At 37.9% G+C, this 17858-nt stretch overlaps 1 protein-coding gene across 11 annotated transcripts in view; it reads right to left on the bottom strand.

The window, feature by feature from the left end:
• Window positions 1–11901, bottom strand: part of CCDC192 (coiled-coil domain containing 192) — a 212417-nt gene extending 200516 nt beyond the window's left edge. For 9 of the 11 annotated variants that reach the window (XM_025432676.3, XM_025432680.3, XM_025432677.3 and 6 more), the window contains exons 1-3: window positions 11750–11901; window positions 6593–6644; window positions 5550–5597 (exon numbers count right to left, since the gene is read on the bottom strand). In XM_025432676.3, the coding sequence (XP_025288461.1) occupies window positions 5550–5597; window positions 6593–6644; window positions 11750–11811 (162 nt within the window). In that variant the 5' untranslated portion in view covers window positions 11812–11901. The remainder of the gene's footprint in view (window positions 1–5549; window positions 5598–6592; window positions 6645–11749) is intronic. The other 2 variants (XM_025432679.3, XM_025432683.3) reach the window with 2 other exon arrangements.
• Between the last annotated feature and the right edge of the window lie 5957 nt (window positions 11902–17858).

Below are 17858 nucleotides of genomic sequence, written 5' to 3'. Positions count from 1 at the left end.
TCTCACCAACTACAATTCTGCCATCACTATCACCACTCTATGCACTACTTGACCTGAAATCTGTTGAAGTTGCTTATGTATGGCACTTGGTCTATACAATTTAGGTTAGGTGAAACTTGAGATGATTATACAGCGTGAGGATGGGTGCTGGAGAATATGATATGAATCAGCCTCTCATTTATTGCAAGATCTTAACATGAAAGAAACTATATGAAAGGCTGAACAATGGGTAAAAACAGCAACAAACGTCTCACATTCTAGCATTTGAGGAGATAATGTTACTCTTCCAGATACAGTAATGTTAGATACTAGTTAGATAACAAGCAGATATCCCCAGAAGTGAAGATTCAATTTCTATATTTGTGTTCTTTTCTGGGGAAAAGCCAATTTTTTAGATCAAATAAATGGACATTATCATGCTTTTTTAAAAAATATATATATTTTTTATTTATTCATGAGAGACACAGAGACAGAGGCAGAGATATAGTCAGAGGGATCAGGGAGCCTGAGGCGGGACTCAATCCCAGGACCCTAGCATCACACCCTGAGCCAAAGGCAGACGCTCAAGCATCGAGCTTCCCAGGCCCTATCATGCTTTATTAAAGACTTTTCTTCCTGAAAGTCTATGAGCATATATTCATTAAATCTCTTCTATGAAGAAATATTTCTCTGAAGGGCTATCAAAATTACAATGACAGTACCTGTTCATCTTTTGTCTTGCCCTAAGTGACAGTACAGTGGCTGTTTCTCATTTCCTATGAATTTCCATTTGCAAAACGTTATGCATTAGGTTAGATCTATTTTGACTTTGTGATTCTATTAGGTTAGGGTCCCTGGGGAGCAGCTTACTGGAGGTGGCTCTTGGGAGCAACACCTAAAAAGAGGAAAGCAGGAATGTGACAGTAGCCTCAGTGTTTCTATGGGGGCTGTGGATCAGGTCTGGCCTTTCAGAATAGTTCTTGATCTGAGGAAGGAGAGCTGGTCCTATGGCCCTGCATCAACCAGTCATTGGATGCAGGATGATCCCATGAAGAGGGAGGACACTGGGGTAGCAAAGCTTTTTCAGCTGAGAGAAATTCCTAAAGAAAGACACAGCTTTGAGTCATCATTAAGGACAACTCAAAATCAATCAATAGACCTAAATGTGCAAACTAGAATTATAAGACTTCTGAAAGAAAACAAGAGAAAACATTTGTGACCTTGGGCAAAGATTTCTTAGATCAGATACCAAAAGCATGATCCATGAAACTACGAAGTGATAAATTAGTCTTCATAAAAATTAATAACTCCTGCCCTTCAAAAGACACTGCTAAGAGAACGAGAAGAGTAACCACAGACTTGAGAAAGTAGTTGAAAAATTACTTGTATCTAGAATACATAAATAACTCCAATCCAATAATAAAAAATAAACAAATTAAAAAGAGACAAAAGATTTCAATAGATACTTCACCAAATAAGAAGATGACAAATCAACACACGAAAAGGTGCTCAGCACCATTAACTATTAAAGAAATACAAATTAAAAGGCTCAATAAGATACTACTACAACTATTAGAATGGCTAAAGCTTAAAAGACTGACCCTACCAGAGAGAGTAAATGTGGGATAAACTGAAGCTCTCCTACTCAGCTGATGGAAATGTAAAATGAAACCACTCCTTTGAAAACCAGTTTGACAGTTTTTAAGAAAATTCTAAGTATATTTGCCAAATGATTCAATCATTTCACTCTTAGGTATTCACCCAAGAGAAAAGAAAGCATATGTCTACACAAACACTTGTACGTGAGTGTTTATTTTTTTATTTTTTTAAAGTTTTTTTTTTAAGATTATTTATTTATTTATTCATAGAGACACAGAGAGAGAGAGAAAGTCAGAGACACAGGCAGAGGGAGATGCAGGCTCCATGCAGGGAGCCTGACATGGGACTCGATACCGGGTCTCCAGGATCACACCCCGGGCTGCAGGCGGCGCTAAACCACTGTGCCACTGGGGCTGCCCTACATGAGTGTGTATAGCAGCTTATAAGAGTCAAACCCTGGAAATAATCTAAATGTCAGCCAACAGATGAAGGGATAAACAAATGGATACATTCAATACAATAAAAAGGAATTATTGATACACACTACAACATGGATGAATCTCAAAATAGTTTTGCTAAGTGAAAGAAACTGGTAAAAGGGGTACATACTATATGACTCCATTTATATAAAGCTCAAGGAAATGCAAAATAATATACAGTGACACAAGGCAGATTAGTGCTTCCTTGAGAATGGTCTATAGGCAGGTGGGGAGAAGTGGATGAGAGGGATTACAGAGGAGCATTAGAAGCTCCTGGAGGTGATGGATAGTATCATTCTCTTGACTGAGTTGTATGTATATGTCAAAATTCATGAACTTGTACACTTCAAGTTTGTCAAGTTTGCTTCTAGTAAAAGAGGAAAGAAAAAAGAAAGAAAAAGAAAGGAAAGAAAGAAAGAAAGAAAGAAAGAAAGAAAGAAAGAAAGAAAGAAAGAAAGAAGAAAGAAAGAAAAGAAGAAAGAAGAAAGAAAGAAAGAAAGGAAAGAAAGAAAGAAAGAAAGAAAGAAAGAAAGAAAGAAAGAAAGAAAGAAAGAAAGAAAGAAGGGATCCCTGGGTGGCGCAGCGGTTTGGCGCCTGCCTTTGGCCTAGGGCGCGATCCTGGAGACCCAGGATCGAATCCCACATCGGGCTCCCAGTGCATGGAGCCTGCTTCTCCCTCTGCCTGTGTCTCTGCCTCTCTCTCTCTCTCTCTCTCTCTGTGACTATCATAAATAAATAAAAATTAAAAAAAAAAAAGAAAGAAAGAGAGGGAGGGAGGGAGAAAACAGAGGAAGGAAAGAAACCCCAAACAAAAAGTCCTGAGACATCATTTCTTACCAATTAGAGTGAATATTACATTTTCTAGAAGAGCCACAAATCTTTATATTTAAATATACATAGAAATACAGTTATTTATTGATCTCATTCTAAGAATAAGTCAGAATATGTCCTTTATCATGTGAAATGGTCATTTAAAGCACAAGTAATATACTAACAAATGATTTGGAAGTTTGCTTCTCAATGAGAAGAATTTTCTGCAAGCCATTTTAGAATATTAAAATTTAGAAATATCAGAGTGAGACCATATACCTTCTTCTTGTAAACATAATTCTATATCATACCAAGTATTAAAAGAACAGAATTTATACAATTTTTTTAATCTTTTTTTTTCATTTTTTTTTATTTACTTATGATAGTCACACAGAGAGAGAGAGAGAGAGAGAGAGAGAGAGAGAGAGAGAGGCAGAGACACAGGCAGAGGGAGAAGCAGGCTCCATGCACCGGGAGCCCGACGTGGGATTCGATCCTGGGTCTCCAGGATCGCGCCCTGGGCCAAAGGCAGGCGCCAAACCGCTGCGCCATCCAGGGATCCCAGAATTTATACAATTTGATGCAACTTAAGACGTTGCTTGCCTTCCCCAGTTTACCAAATGCAAGTCTTTCATCTACTTGAAGGTCATTTTGCAAAGCTGACTTTCTATGTAGTGTGCCATGAATTTGACCTTGCAAATTAAAAATAAAGTGCTTTCATATTTTGGCACCTAAAATAAGGATTCTTTAATGAAGTCATCACTAAATTACAGCTTGAAAGTTAAATGGTTTGTGAGGTTTTATAATAAGCTTAGTTTTGGACAATGAGTGAAATACTTCATACATATTCTAGCATTAATGAATTCATACCCACATCCTCCCTTGTGGCTGTGCAACTCCATATAACCAGTGACATCATATGTTTTACATAATTCATCTCTATGTGTCACCGTTGTCAGGAATAGTTCAGAGGGAGAAATCCTGAGCCAGGTATCTGGTTCAGGCCAAGACTCCTTACAACAGAATTTTTATTTCCTAAACAGTTTCAAATGAGATGATTTATATGCATTAGCTGTTCTCTGTCAGAAGATATTAAAATGCAGCAAAGGCAACAGTTTAAATAACATTTTTAATCTTCCAATGGGCCCAGAAGCATAGGGTGCAGGTAAACAGGGACAACCTGGCACGTGAGACCTGTTTCTAAGAATACTAACACCTCATTATCCTAGAAAGTTCCCACTGTATGGTGAACACATATCCATTCATCACTCAATAGCTGAAATCTTTCCCAAGCTCCCTGAATCTCAATTTCTTAATTTCTAAGATGGGTAATCATTAGAACAAAAGTGTCAGTATGATAGTGATGATTCTGAAAACCACCGCCATCTGCTGCTGTAAGGAATCAGAAGGACAGCATCTGTCAATCACCCAGGACTATGCCTGGGGCTCAGTCCATTTGTTCTCTTTCAAACAGTACTAATTGAGTGCTGTTTGGGTATCAGAGACTATTCCAGGGACACATTGCTGAACACCGAAAGGCTAGTTCTCGCTCTAAGAAGGCAGTTTACAGAACAGCCCAAAAATTAAAGCAGTATTCAGAAAACAGTGCAGTCAAGACAAATAGGGAATCACCATCTCCAGATAGGTGGAGCATGTTTCCTTATGCTTTGGGATCGAGATATCTTCACACAATTAAACAGATTTCATCCTTCTATTTCAATGTCTTCTATTGAACTATTTAAGAGAGGCATCTGAGATCCACCTGCAGAATGGTTTCCTACGGTTCACAGTACAATTGGCTCTGCTAAGTGACCATTCCAAGGGCTGCAAGATTTAAAAGGAATTATGTGATGAGGAGACAGCACTAATTGTGGATGTCTTATGGCTTTGAGTCTCTGATCCTAACCTCCTCCAGCTAAATGTATTCTTTTAGAAATGTAAAAACATAGTAGAATACAGCAGACCCAGCTACTTTGCAGCCCCAGGGCTCCAGACTGTATTAAATGTAAATTGAAAGCAGTAGATTCTGAACTCCAGGAAGCTAATTGGGAGCCCTGGGCAGAAATCCTAAATGTGGTAATTGGCACCTTGTCCTTTGCAGTGTCATATGCGGCCAACTGGAGGGTTACCTCTGGGGTGCTAATTGATTAGCTTTGTTAGAGGGAAAGGCAGTAAACAGAGATTGGTGAGCTGAAGTTTCTCATTTCCAAAACTTCAATTTAACTGCTAACATGAGGGTTCTAAGCAGAGAAAAGAAAATGTTTTCACACGGTACTGGTGAGTGATACTTTCTCACTGGGCCACAGAATTATAAATAGCTCCAACATACATATTTAAAAAATTATTATTAGGGTTTTTTTTCTCTCTTTCTTTCTTCTTTTTTTTTTTTTTTTTTGCTAGCTAAAAAAAAACAATATAAGATTAAATGATGACTACAGTTAGCAAGTAGATTTTTAATAAAATTCATGTTCTACTAGTATAAGCCGGTCTCCCTTGCCTTCTATTTCTTTAACAAAAACCCTCTTCCTGAAGCTAATTATGGATTTGAGAGATACATCCAGTCTGTCTGAGGCCAGGCTAAATGAATGTAACTTAGAAAAGAGATGTTAATGTTTTTGAAAAAAAAAATAACAGCAGGAGTGGGGTTCTGGATATGTACTTGACTAGATCAATTGTTCTTACCTGGTGATGCTGAGATGGGTTAGGAGTGGTAGAGCAGAACAGCTGAATCTAGGAAGAAATTGAGAAATCCAAGAACGTGGTCTCCTGGCCCAAAGGTTTGAATGCTATCGATTCCAGACAATTATGCTCCACTACTTTACCAACCATTTTAATATCACAAACATCATATTTGAAGTAGACTATTAAAGCTCATCATCCTGATTTTATGGATGAAAAATAAGACCCCGACAGTTTAAATGACTTGGTTATGGTCACACAGCTTGGAGGTGGACACTCGGGCCTGATTTCTAGTTCTGTGAACTTCCCTCTGTATCATACTGCCTCTACATTAGAACTGAAAGGATTGTTCCAGAAATGTCTATTATGGAGTCTAGGGGATCCTTACTAAAACAGAATCAAGAGAGTACAGTTAGCTTATGTTTTCTTTAAGGGAAATCCTCAAATTTACATAAAAGTGGAGGACTACTGTAATGAGCTCCTATGTCCCTAACATGCAGCTGCAGCATTTCTCAACATCCTTCACACTTGCTGAGGTACTAGACGAGGCTCAGGTAAAAAGGACTTAGCTGTCCCAAGGCATAACAGAGCTTCCAGAAGAGATGAGACTTTAAGGGTCAAAGCTAGGTATGTCATCAGCTAACTTGAAAGAGCACGAATTGGAAATATCTAGAATAGACTGTAATTTAACCCTTAGCCTAAATAAACCACATAATATGATCTACTCAAACTACACCTTGTTTGAATTCCAAAATTTCCTTACAAACAAGCAAACACTTGGGAGTAGCCAGGATGTCTGTGATATCATGAGGCCACACCAAGCTCACCTAACTTTCCTATAGCCCAGTAATATCATTTAGTTGGCACTCTACCCACTTGGCTGCATTCCACTTGAAAAAAGGGTGTCCTATGTTTTATTTTTAAAATCTTTACTAACAAATTGTGAAAGTAAAACTATGTCAGGAAAATCTCAGCATTAATTAAAGAAGTTACAGTTTTATTAACTGTAATGCTTTAAAAAAATCCATGCAAACTTCATTTCTTACCGGTATTTTGTTTCTTTGTTGTGTATTTGACTCTGAACTTGCAGACGTGATGCTGAAATAAAGTAAGAGTTTAGAATTCCAAATCTTTATTTCAAGTGTGCACATACTTGTACACGCAGGTCAAACAGATCTTTACACTGTGACACTGAAGATAATTGCCATAAAGTATTTCCTCCAAATGTCAATTTCTGAACATTTCTAAAGGAAATCAAAACGATGGAATGTAAACTTCACTCAAAGAAGATAAAATAGCCTTTAAAGGTTCTCTTGAGAATAAGCAGTCTGAACAGTACAGTCTGTTCTGAAAACCTGCAAAATATCTTATTTCAACTAAAAAAAGAAGAAGAAAAAGTGGAAGAAAGCCTATCATCCTGTGAAACAGCAGACTTGGGGAATTCTTTGTCTCCTACACTGTTTCTCAATCAATCTCTCTTTCTGGGATCATTTCCAGTAGTTTACAAACATGCTGTTATTTACTGCATCTTAAGCCCTCTTAACCCTTCCCTTTCTGCTTGACCCCCTTTATAACCAAGTTATATTCTCACTGTCTCTCCTCCTGTTTTATGTTAAAGCAGCTCTCCATTCAGACTCTCTCACAAGCACTATTCCACAGAAACTGTACTTCATTCATCAGCCATCTCCACATTACTGTATCTAGTGATCATTTGTCCCATCTCCCCTTACTCGACAGCTTTTGACGTGATTCATCACTTCCTCCTTGATAGACTCTCTTCACTTGGCTTCCAGGACGTCCTAAAGTCCCAGGGTTACTTCTTCCCACCTGCTGCTTCCTCTCAATTTCCTTTGATGGTTCTTTCCCTCTCCCTGAGCTCTCACCTTTGGCATGCTTTAAGGTTTCCTCTCCCCTACATTCATATCCACTCCATCAGTGATGTCATCCAACCACATGGCCTTAAGTTCATCGATATGCTAATCACTGCCAAATACACATTTCCAGACTTCTCCCTTGAATTCCAGATTCATTCACGCAATTGTGTTCTTGACATCTTCACTGGGATGTCCAATAGGTATCTCAATTTCACCATCTCCAAACCTAATTCCTAACATCTACCCCCAATCTTCTGTTTGCAGTCTTCTCCATCTCAGTTGATGATGACAATATCCTTCCACTCACCCAGGCTGACACCTTGACTCCTCTTTTTGTCTCAGAATCCATATCCAAACCAGCAGGAAACTCTCGGCTCTATAATCAAAATATATCCAGTATCTGACCAACCCTCACCATCTTCACTGCTAACACCCTGGTTAAAGCCTCAAGCCACCATCAGCTTTAGCCTGGATTATTGCATTAACCTCCTAAATGGTGCTCACTGCTTCTATCTTTGCCCACTACATTTTATTTTCAACACATCTACCATAATAAAAATTTCACTCCTTTGCCCAAAACCATGCAGCAAGGGATCTCATTTCACTCAGAATAAAAGCCAAAACCCATTATATATGGCATATGAAGTCCTGCAGATGTCTTACCCATTTACCCTTCCCATCCATTGTTAAGACTCCATCCCACTCACTACTTCCCCCTCCCATACAGTTCCACCTTCGCCTTTTTGAATTAATCTAATCCTTAATCAGTCATGCTGGCTTCCTCAATGTTCTTCAATCTCCTTATCTAGGCCTTCATCTCAAGTCCTTCTGCTAGGAACATATACTCCACATTTGTCTGCTTGACTTTCTTCCACTTCTTGTCTTTTTTCAAATATCCTTTCTCAGTGAGACCTACCATGTGCACCCTCTTTTAAAATTGACCTCTCAGGGTGCCTTGGGTGGCTCAGTTGGTTGAGCATCCAACTCTTGATTTCAGCTCAAGTCATTATCTCAGGATCATAAGATCAAACCCCATGTCTAACTGCACTCAGTAGGGAGTCTGCTTGAGATTCTCTCTCTCCCTTTGTCCCTCTCCCCTGTTTGACTACTCTCTCTCTCTTTCTCAAATAAATAAATAAGTCTTTTTAAAAAAATTGACCTCTCTGCCCTCTATCCATCTTCATCACCTTGTTTTGTTTTTCTTTGCTATACTTATCACCTTCTAGCATACTAGGGAATTTGCCTATTAATTATATTATCTCTTCTCCCAACTGAAGATACAAACTTCTTGAAGATAGAGAATTTTTTTCTATTGTTATTTTGTTACTCTTTCATTAGATCTTCAGTAGGGCTAGGATGGTCAATAAATGTTTTTTAATGAATGAATGAACAAATGGATGATTTAGCAAACCCCCAATCTTAATGTCTTGTTCTTCTGCTGCCTACCAATAAGCCTTACTTTAAAATCCCAGGGCACTTTTATTATTTTTTAACCTACTATCTCCATAATGAAATGTATTATTTTATTTCCATGTTATTGTGCACACCTTTCACTTTTCAAAAAATGTAAAACCATTTAAAATGTTTGCAAAGTAATCAGTGACTATTGAACAAAAGTAATTAGATTCCCACTCAGTGGAAGGACACACTGGGGTTCTGAGGGATATAATCGCTCTTCCCTCATCATACCAAATCAGCAAAAACCAATATTTTGATGCTTTCTACTTGATGCTTTCTACTTTATCACCAAATGGAAAAGAAACTTTTGTCGTCATGTTGCTTGGCAAAACAACAAATGGTTTTGAAGGACCTTAATAAGCTGCCCCCTCTTACCATCTAACTAGTTTTTCCTTCTCTCAGTGCATCTCCCAAAAATGATACTCATCAAACTCTACTACCCAATGGTCTCAGAGTATGTGTTTATCTTTTTCTTTGGTTGTTTCCTCTGATAAGAAGGCTCTTGCTCCCTTCTTTGTCTGTGAAAATCCTACCTATTCTTCACACCATGACTCAAATTCTGCCTCTTCCTGAAGCTTTTTTGATCCTACTGGTCAAAAGTGTTTCTTGTCTCTGTGTCTACAAGCAGTGTTTGGAGTTACAGCCCTGATTACATTTCATCATGTAAATAATTATTTGCCAACCTATGTTTTTGCCCTCCTCAATGACATCTCCCAGAGGACAAGGAATATCTTTGTTGGTTTTTTTATTCACCCAATGGTATACCAAGCAAGAAATTAATATTTGGTCACTGAATGAAGCCAAACAAAAAAATACAAAACGTTGTGGGTACAGTACCCCATGTGCATATTCAGATGTACCACAAATATATGAGAGAAAACACTATTTGAAACCACCTTCTTTTAATAATGCCCGAAACAAAACTACTGATTTAAAAGTGAGGGAGCTTTGGCTGCCTGACAATAATATTTAAAGGTCATGAGTCATGGCCTCAGAGTAACCATGGCTACTCAGCATACACAGTACAAGTCATGTTTCTAGCATAACTCAGGAGAAAAAAAGCTTTAGAAAGCCTATTAGCCTTGAGAGAAAACAAATGAGAATTAACAAATGTATTTATGAAGCTTGTTTTTATTGCAGTGTTTTTGTTTTACCTTGGGGTTCATGGAAAAACTGAGAAAATCCTTTTAATTTCTATCTGCAGGGAGTATTAATAGGACATTTCAGCTTTATAGTCATTTTTTCTCAGTAACTTATAAGAAGATAAATATTTTCTCCCTTTAAGTGAAATATCCTTCTGTTTTCCAAATTTTTTACCGTGTGTGTGTGTGTGTGTGTATGTTGGAGTAGTAATCAGGTACCACTTAGTCCACGTGAATACAAGATTTTAATAAAACTGGTTTGGAAATATGGCTATTGAACACCCAGATCTCATGGGAAAGAATTTCCTGGGAAAATGCCTTTTTTTATTCCCTAGGTTAATCACATCCAAGGTCTAACTCTCTTTTCTTAGACCAGCATAGAAGCAAATTCCCATTTGGTTTCTATGAACTGTAAAGATTTGTCTCAAGAGCATGAGAAGAGAAGAGAAGGAGGGAGAGAAAAGTAGGGCTGACAACCAGGTACATGGGGCCAGTTTGTTCCTGCTTGGAAGTAAATGAGCTGAATTGAACCCACCTAAGGGTTAACCAAGGTAGTATGTACTTGGCTGTGTCCTACCTCAAAGCCCTGCACTCTACTTGCACAGAACACTCAGTTCCATATACCAGGAAAACAAAAACACCAATGATAATTTGCAGTGAGAGAAAAGTCCTGCTTTTCACTTGGCTTCCCTGCTGGTTGTACACTGGGCTATTCATTTCAAAGTTGTTAATCACAGGGCATTTTCTCTCCATTCAGTAACATTATGTTCACCTCTCCAATTGTCAGCACATTGACATATTATCTCTTCAGGTGCTGTGTTCAGGGAAATTAAAAGAAAATGAGAGTTTGCTAAATTTCATTTTCTTTATCAGACAAAAGACTCCCTCCCTCCTGAAGACTATTAATCTTTTGAAAGTCACAGACCTTTTGCACATTAGAAACAACATTTCACATAAAATTTTGGGGGGGATTTGTGAATTTCCCACAGTATCTATGGACCACAGACTTGAGGTTAAAAGAATAAAAGCAAAGCCCACACATTTCATGTAATGAAAATACATTTTAAATCCTAACTAAGCTGAGCTACAGTTACGTGTGTACATATCACAGGATACCACCCATCACAATCCAGCTCTTTCTACAGAGGAGGTATGGTCATCTCCATTCCAGGCTTAACAGAAAATACTAAGTAGCAGATATTTCTACATTTGAAGGGGAAATGTATATTGTGCCAACATGTGAATTTTTCAGCAATTAGCTCTAGATCAATTATGGAGATGAATTTTACTGCCATATTTGTAGCCAGAGTTGGTTTGGGTTTTTATTTGAGGAGAGTTGGAATGACCTAGCTTCTTTTGTGGATATCTGTCTCCTGGCAAGGGAGCAGTGAAGGTGACATTTCATTACAGTGGTTCTAATAAAGGGCTGGCTCACTCTTCCCTCCCCATGCCAATAAAATGGTCAGGGTGAGTATGTGATTTTGAGAAGAGGAAGTAATGGACATTTTATTCATTCAACAGATATTTATTGAACACCTATTGTGTGTAGACCCTGCCCTATGAAAGCACCATTCAAAGCAAGGGGTCATTTTTCAGGATAAGGTGCAAAGTCTGTTTGACGTTTTTCCCCAGACTTTAAATAAAGGTTTTCTTTGAAGCACTAAGTAAAATCTACTTTATCTAGAAATCCCCATTAATTCTTTTGGGACAGAAGGAGGTGGGAACTCACCTGCTTCTTTCCGGGGTTTCTGACCCTGGGGCCACGGATTTCCTGCTATAACATTCTCCCATCTCAAGTCAGGCCCAGGCCCAGTGGTGTACCCTGTCCATAGGACAGACATCAATTATCCCCATTCCTTAGCTTCAGAATCCCTGTTACTGTTCTACTGTTCCCTGTTGCTAGGTAACCACAATGGTTGTGGGAAGAAAAGTTACTTCCCAAGTAAAAAAAAAATCTCAATTACAAAGCCACAGTAACCCTTCAAACATCTCACAAATCAGATCCAGGCATGAGTATTCATGAAGAATCACCACATATTCATCATTTCTGGAAAATGCGTTCAAAGTGGGGCAGAAACAGTGGTTTTGTGGTCAAGCCATAGCATATTTGCATCTAGAACCAGTGCTAACAATCACATGGCTTGTCTATGAGGGGCAAATACACAGAAATGAATTGGTTTACAGGCTAGCTTTAGTTTTTGCCACAGACTCCCCCTCCTTGTGATGATCTTCTTTACCTGAGACCCACAGACTCCAGACAGAAAATCCCACCTGGCCACATCCTAACTAAGGCTTTTTTTCCTGATGCAGGATTATAGAGGTGGTAAATTGGGCCTGATTAGCTGGCATTCTGTTCACTGTCACAGCTCATCTGCACCACTGCTCCTTTTCCTTTCGCTTCTCCAAAGACACCAGCCACTTTCTTCCAGCCAGTTGCTGTATCTCTCCCTGGATTGTCCATGGACCTAAGACAGTGTGTATGCTCTGGCAGGAAGTATATGTCAGACTTCTACAGTCTACAGATGGGAATCACTTCTGGGTTTGGATTCTTTATGTTCTAGGCTCACCCAAACCTGATCATACATAGCCCATCCCAAAATAACTTAGGTTGGAATTACAGCAATTTTTCTAATCACAGAATTTGTTTCTAGGGATAGAGCATGTTAGATCAAATGAGGGCAAAAGTAGTGGACATAGCTGGAACTTAAAGAGTATAATTAGCATTTACTTCTATGATAGGATTTTAAGCTACCCAGATCCTTGGTTTAAAAGAAAAACAAAAACCTATGAGTAAAGTTATAAACTGTGGAGCAGTTGGTGTTGTCAGTGGAAAAATCACCAGTAACTAGGTAGGTGTGGAGGTACAAAGATTGAGTATTGGCCTCACAGCTAGTTAGTAGCCTATGTAGAATTTGGAAAATCACCTCACCTCTCTATGCCTTAGCTTTTTTATTTATAAAAGACTTACTTACTTGAGTTGTTTTTGTCATCCCTTCCAACTCTAACATTCTGTTCTGTTTCCTTAGCCCATCTTATTAAAAAAAAAAAAAACCCACAGGGTGGATTATACTTTAGTGCATTTTAGAGGAATGTTCAGATGTTCAACATGTAGTTGGTTCATAACAATTTATGAAAAAAAGGTCATCTCAATAATGGTTGGTGAAAGGCAGTGTAAGCACTAATTATTTATAATGGTATTAATCTTATCTTACATCTCACTGATCAGAAAGAGGTGGGGAAATATGGCTAGTCCAAAAACAGACTTTCGAAAAGTCCTTGAAAAACAAAGTGACTTTTCCACTGTTAATCCTCCTTAAATGAATATTACCGAAGGATCTCAGACAGAGGTGGTAAAGAAATTAGCAGGTTTGTTGAAGACATATTGGTCTGCAGAATTCTTAGCTGACCAGGCTAAATAATGAAATGAAAGATACTGGTTTTATGATTAAGCTAAGGAAAAGTCCTTATGCATGAAAATCACTGAAATGGTCTTCTTTTAAAAAAGCTGAACTGAATTTTAAGAAAAACTACAATTTTGCCCTCTAGTTTAAAGGACAAAAGTAGTAGGTTTTTTTGTTTTGGGGGGTTTAAAAAAGCCCCAAATCAAAATAAAAAATATTTTATTTATTTATTTGAGAGAGAGCATGAGAGAGAGCGCATGAGCTGGAGGAGGAACTGAAGAATAAGAAGAAGCAGATGCCTCGCTAAGCAGGGAGCCTGATGTGGGGCTTGAAGCCAGGACTCTGGGGTCATGACCAAAGCTGAAGGCAGATGCTTAACTGACTGAGCCACCCAGGGACCCCCAAAAGGAGTGTTTAACAAAACTTCAAGAAATATATATAAATCATTGGTACTTCCACCATTAACAATATTTTAAACTAAAAAAATTGTAAGCTCATTAGGGCTCTTATAGACTACTATAATTTGAAAAGTCACCTTGTGATCTGTCAAAAATGCATCTTTGCTGAGAATCACAAATCTAATATACACATATGACAAGGAGGAATTTAATGAGTATACATGATTTATGTACTCTTGTGCTAATGTTTATCAGGAAACCTTATCAAACTCCAATGAGTAAGTATCAGGAGAACCAGTAGAAGAGGGAACATGACAATGAGGAGAGAGGAAGAACAGACAGTAGATTTACAGTGCAATAGTGCAGCTGAAGAGAGGAGAGAAAGCCAAAATGGAGGTCTTCACAGTCCCTACTGGGGACAGAGCCCTTTGGCCTTCATCTATCCACTCATTTTTAATTGTTTATTCAATTATCATCAAATATGTTTTTGAAAACCCATTGTGAATGAGGCACGGTGCTAGGCATGAATGAAATTGACGCTGTCTCTGTTCTCATGGAGCTGATCATTCTACCAAACTTATCATTCTAGCAGGCATGAATGTTCTATTGGTAAATGAGTAAATGAAGCTGGTCTTAGACTTACAAAGGGCTCTTCTAACTTAAGAGATCCCAAGTATCAAAAAGAGTAAATAAATAAAAGCAAACAGAAATACCTTGTAGGTATTCCTCCTGCAGTAAGTGGTACAATCCTGTGGAGACAAATGACCACTTTCATAGAGTTGACCTAGGTAAGTTCACTAAGCTTTCACTGTGATGGCCCCAAGGTGACCATGCCCATGTCTGAGAGTCTGGGTAGATCTATGCTAGGGTAGGACAAGAGAGGATGGAGAAGGTGAGACAGAAACCAAAAAAACATCACACAAACAAGTACACATCAGTCCATGAACCACAACAACCAAAACATCTTTCTACTGATTGCAAAGACTTTCTTTCTGTTTCTCTCAAGAATTAGCTGGCTCTCTTGTCATTGTTTTTTGTGACCTCTCCACTGTCTGCTGATTGCTTGACACAGTGGGTCTAATTATCTCTAGGCTTCCAACCTGTTTTAATGGAAGGGGATGTTTATCTGTGTGAGCAGAAAGACTTGCCTACCGCTTGGTCCTAAAGTCTTTCCTCAGGAAGCATAGAAATAAAATTGAAAGCTGTTAATTGATAAGTAGGAATGTAAACTTCATTTATGGGTTTTTTTATGGCAAGACATAAACATTCTTTTTTCCTCCTTATAGTTCTGTACTGCCATGAGGATTTATCATTCAGGGATCCCAAGTAGCCCCAGATTTTCCTGTGGGAACTGCCTTTTTCCTCTCATATTCCCTTGTGAAAGGACAGTAAATTCAGGTACTCACCCTCCAACATATAACCCAAGATGAGGCAGACCGTACATACAGACCAAGAATGTGAACTTGGCTATTCAGCAACTGGATCTGGGGACTTTGAATTGTGGTATAAGAATGAAAGAAACCAGAGGCGACTTTGGTGGACCATGTGGCTCTTGAACCCCACGTTGGGTATATATATTACTTAAAAAACAAAATATTTTTTAATAAATGAATGAAAGAAACCACTGCAGGTCTGGTTATCCATTTGCTTATTTATCCCACAAATATTTACTGAGACTCTGCTATGTGGCCAGAATTTTTCTAGGTGTAGGTGATGTAGTGATAAGCATGACAAAGTTGCTGCTGTTATCAATTTCATATTTTAATGGATGAAGGTAACCAAATACATACAGAAGATATTTTCAGATGGGGACAAATGGGGTAGAGAAGATAAAACAAGAATATATGACTAAGAGGAGGAAGTCATGTGGGATTGAGGAGATAATGAAGGGACACTTTCAGGGAAAAGTATTCTGGCCAGTGCTTTAGTACTATCATCATAGATATACACTAAGTAGTATCATGAAAAGACAAGCAAATGTCTCTTGATCTCCTGTCTTTCTGTGCTCCCCTTCATAGAAAAATTCATCAAGATAGTCACTTATTTTTCCATCTCTCTTCAACCTCCTCTAACTGAACGTTCATAGTCTCCACTGAAATAATTTTCATTCAGGTCACCACCAACCTCCATCTTGTCACCTCTCCCTTAAATAACTGCATCTTGATATGGCTTTTCCCTGTCCCGCTTCATTGTCTGGAATGGCCTTTGTGCTCTGCCCATCCCCCACCCACACTGAAGGCTTTGCTGATTTCATGAGCCCCAATATACTACCAATTCATTCCCTTTCTCTTTTCTTAGCCAATATTGGCTTTTGGTTCCAACCAATAAAAGCCTAATATTTGCACTTATATTTTTCTTTTTTTGGAGGGGGATTTTTAAAACAGGAAACTCAATTTTTTAATTTGCAGCCCAATCTTCATTTATTCTTTTGCTTACATTCATTGCTTTCCTTAATATCCTTCATTTTTTTCTAATGCTTTGCTACTCTAGGCTCTGTAGAATCTATGTCTATTGAGTCACTATTAAAATTACTTAGAGATTTGTTGGCTGTAGAATTAAATATAATTTATCCAAATATTATATTTTCATTTCTTTAATGATTTTCTTATCCTTCCAGTAAAAAAAAAAAATCTAGTCACAAGTCACTAAAACCAAAGAAGGTAACAGTAAGGAATCCTAAGAAGCCATGTTCAGAAAAGCCACCTTCACCAGGATTTTCTCATGGCTCACAGCCAATGGATGACCATGTTTTGATGGACATTGTACAGTGAAAGATACTTTCACTTACAAGTAACAGGAAAGGCAATTCGTAGTAATGAACTCCTAAGGGAATTTGCTGGCTCATGAGACTAGAAAGTACACAGGTTACAGGTTCTTCAAGGTTAATCGGTGATATTATCAGCACATGGTATCTTTGCATCTCACCAGTCTTCGGTCAACAAGGTTGGCAGGCCTCTTTTGAAGGCTTGTTTTCTTCATGGGCAGAGAATGGCTGCCAGTAGTAACTAGGACTGCACGTGACTTTGTTTGTGACAAGAGATAGGGAATGATATTTGATTTCCATAACCTTAGAACAGAGGTCCCATGTTTTGTTCTAACTGGGAGATTCTGAATATCTGGATCACGATGGCTGGGGGAACGTTGATCAACTTATATATGAGCTATAGGTTCTCGTCCAAACTAAGCACTGTGGCAAATGGGAAAGGATCCATCAGAACCCATCCTTAGAACTCAGGGTAGGATCAAGTCCTTTCAAATTCCAAGAATACTACGTTGTAGAGAAGGATGGAATATTTTTGAGAGCCTTTAGCACTATCTAATGCAGGTGTATTCTTGTAAACAATTCACATATGTATTTATTATTTGATGACTTTATGATAGAAATAATAATAATCATACCTTGCTAATATAGGATATTTCCATGTAAGTGTTTTTTACATATTTTTCATATTATCTTGACTAGGAACATATTCAATAATATTAGTTTACCATTTCAGCCCTTAATGTTATTATTTCTCTGTATTTTCAGTATTTTTTAGTGAGACATATACCACCCAGGAAAACAAAAGGTTAAATAAAAGGTGAGGAGAACACTTAAAACTCTGCTATGAAATATAATTTGAGACTCACTGTCTTAAAATCATAAAGTTAATGAAGAGTAACTATTCAGTGGTTTATATATAATTTATTTTTAGAATACAATATTGCCATATAAAATACTTTGTACTCACTAATCTAATTACATTTGTGGAATAACCAATCACCATATAGCTATAACTTAGAAATTATGTTGAAGCTTTTATGTCTAATAATGTGTTTATTTAACTTAGAAGAGACATCTATTTTAGTCTATACCAAAGACTGATGAACTTTCGTCTTGACCTTCATAAGCAAGCAATAAATGAAAACATCTTGATCAGCCTGAAAATGCACTGAAATCTTCCTTCATATTCTTTCATATTTCACTGTAGTTCATTTCATGAGTTATTCCTTTACCTTTTCAATTTTTCACTGAATTCATTCACTTGATTGAATACTT

Source organism: Canis lupus, chromosome 11 (assembly GCF_003254725.2).
Source record: "Canis lupus dingo isolate Sandy chromosome 11, ASM325472v2, whole genome shotgun sequence".
In the NCBI taxonomy this organism is placed as follows: Eukaryota; Metazoa; Chordata; class Mammalia; order Carnivora; family Canidae; genus Canis; species Canis lupus.
Note: the sequence above shows the minus strand (reverse complement) of the source record. Positions and strands in the feature narration are given on the sequence as shown.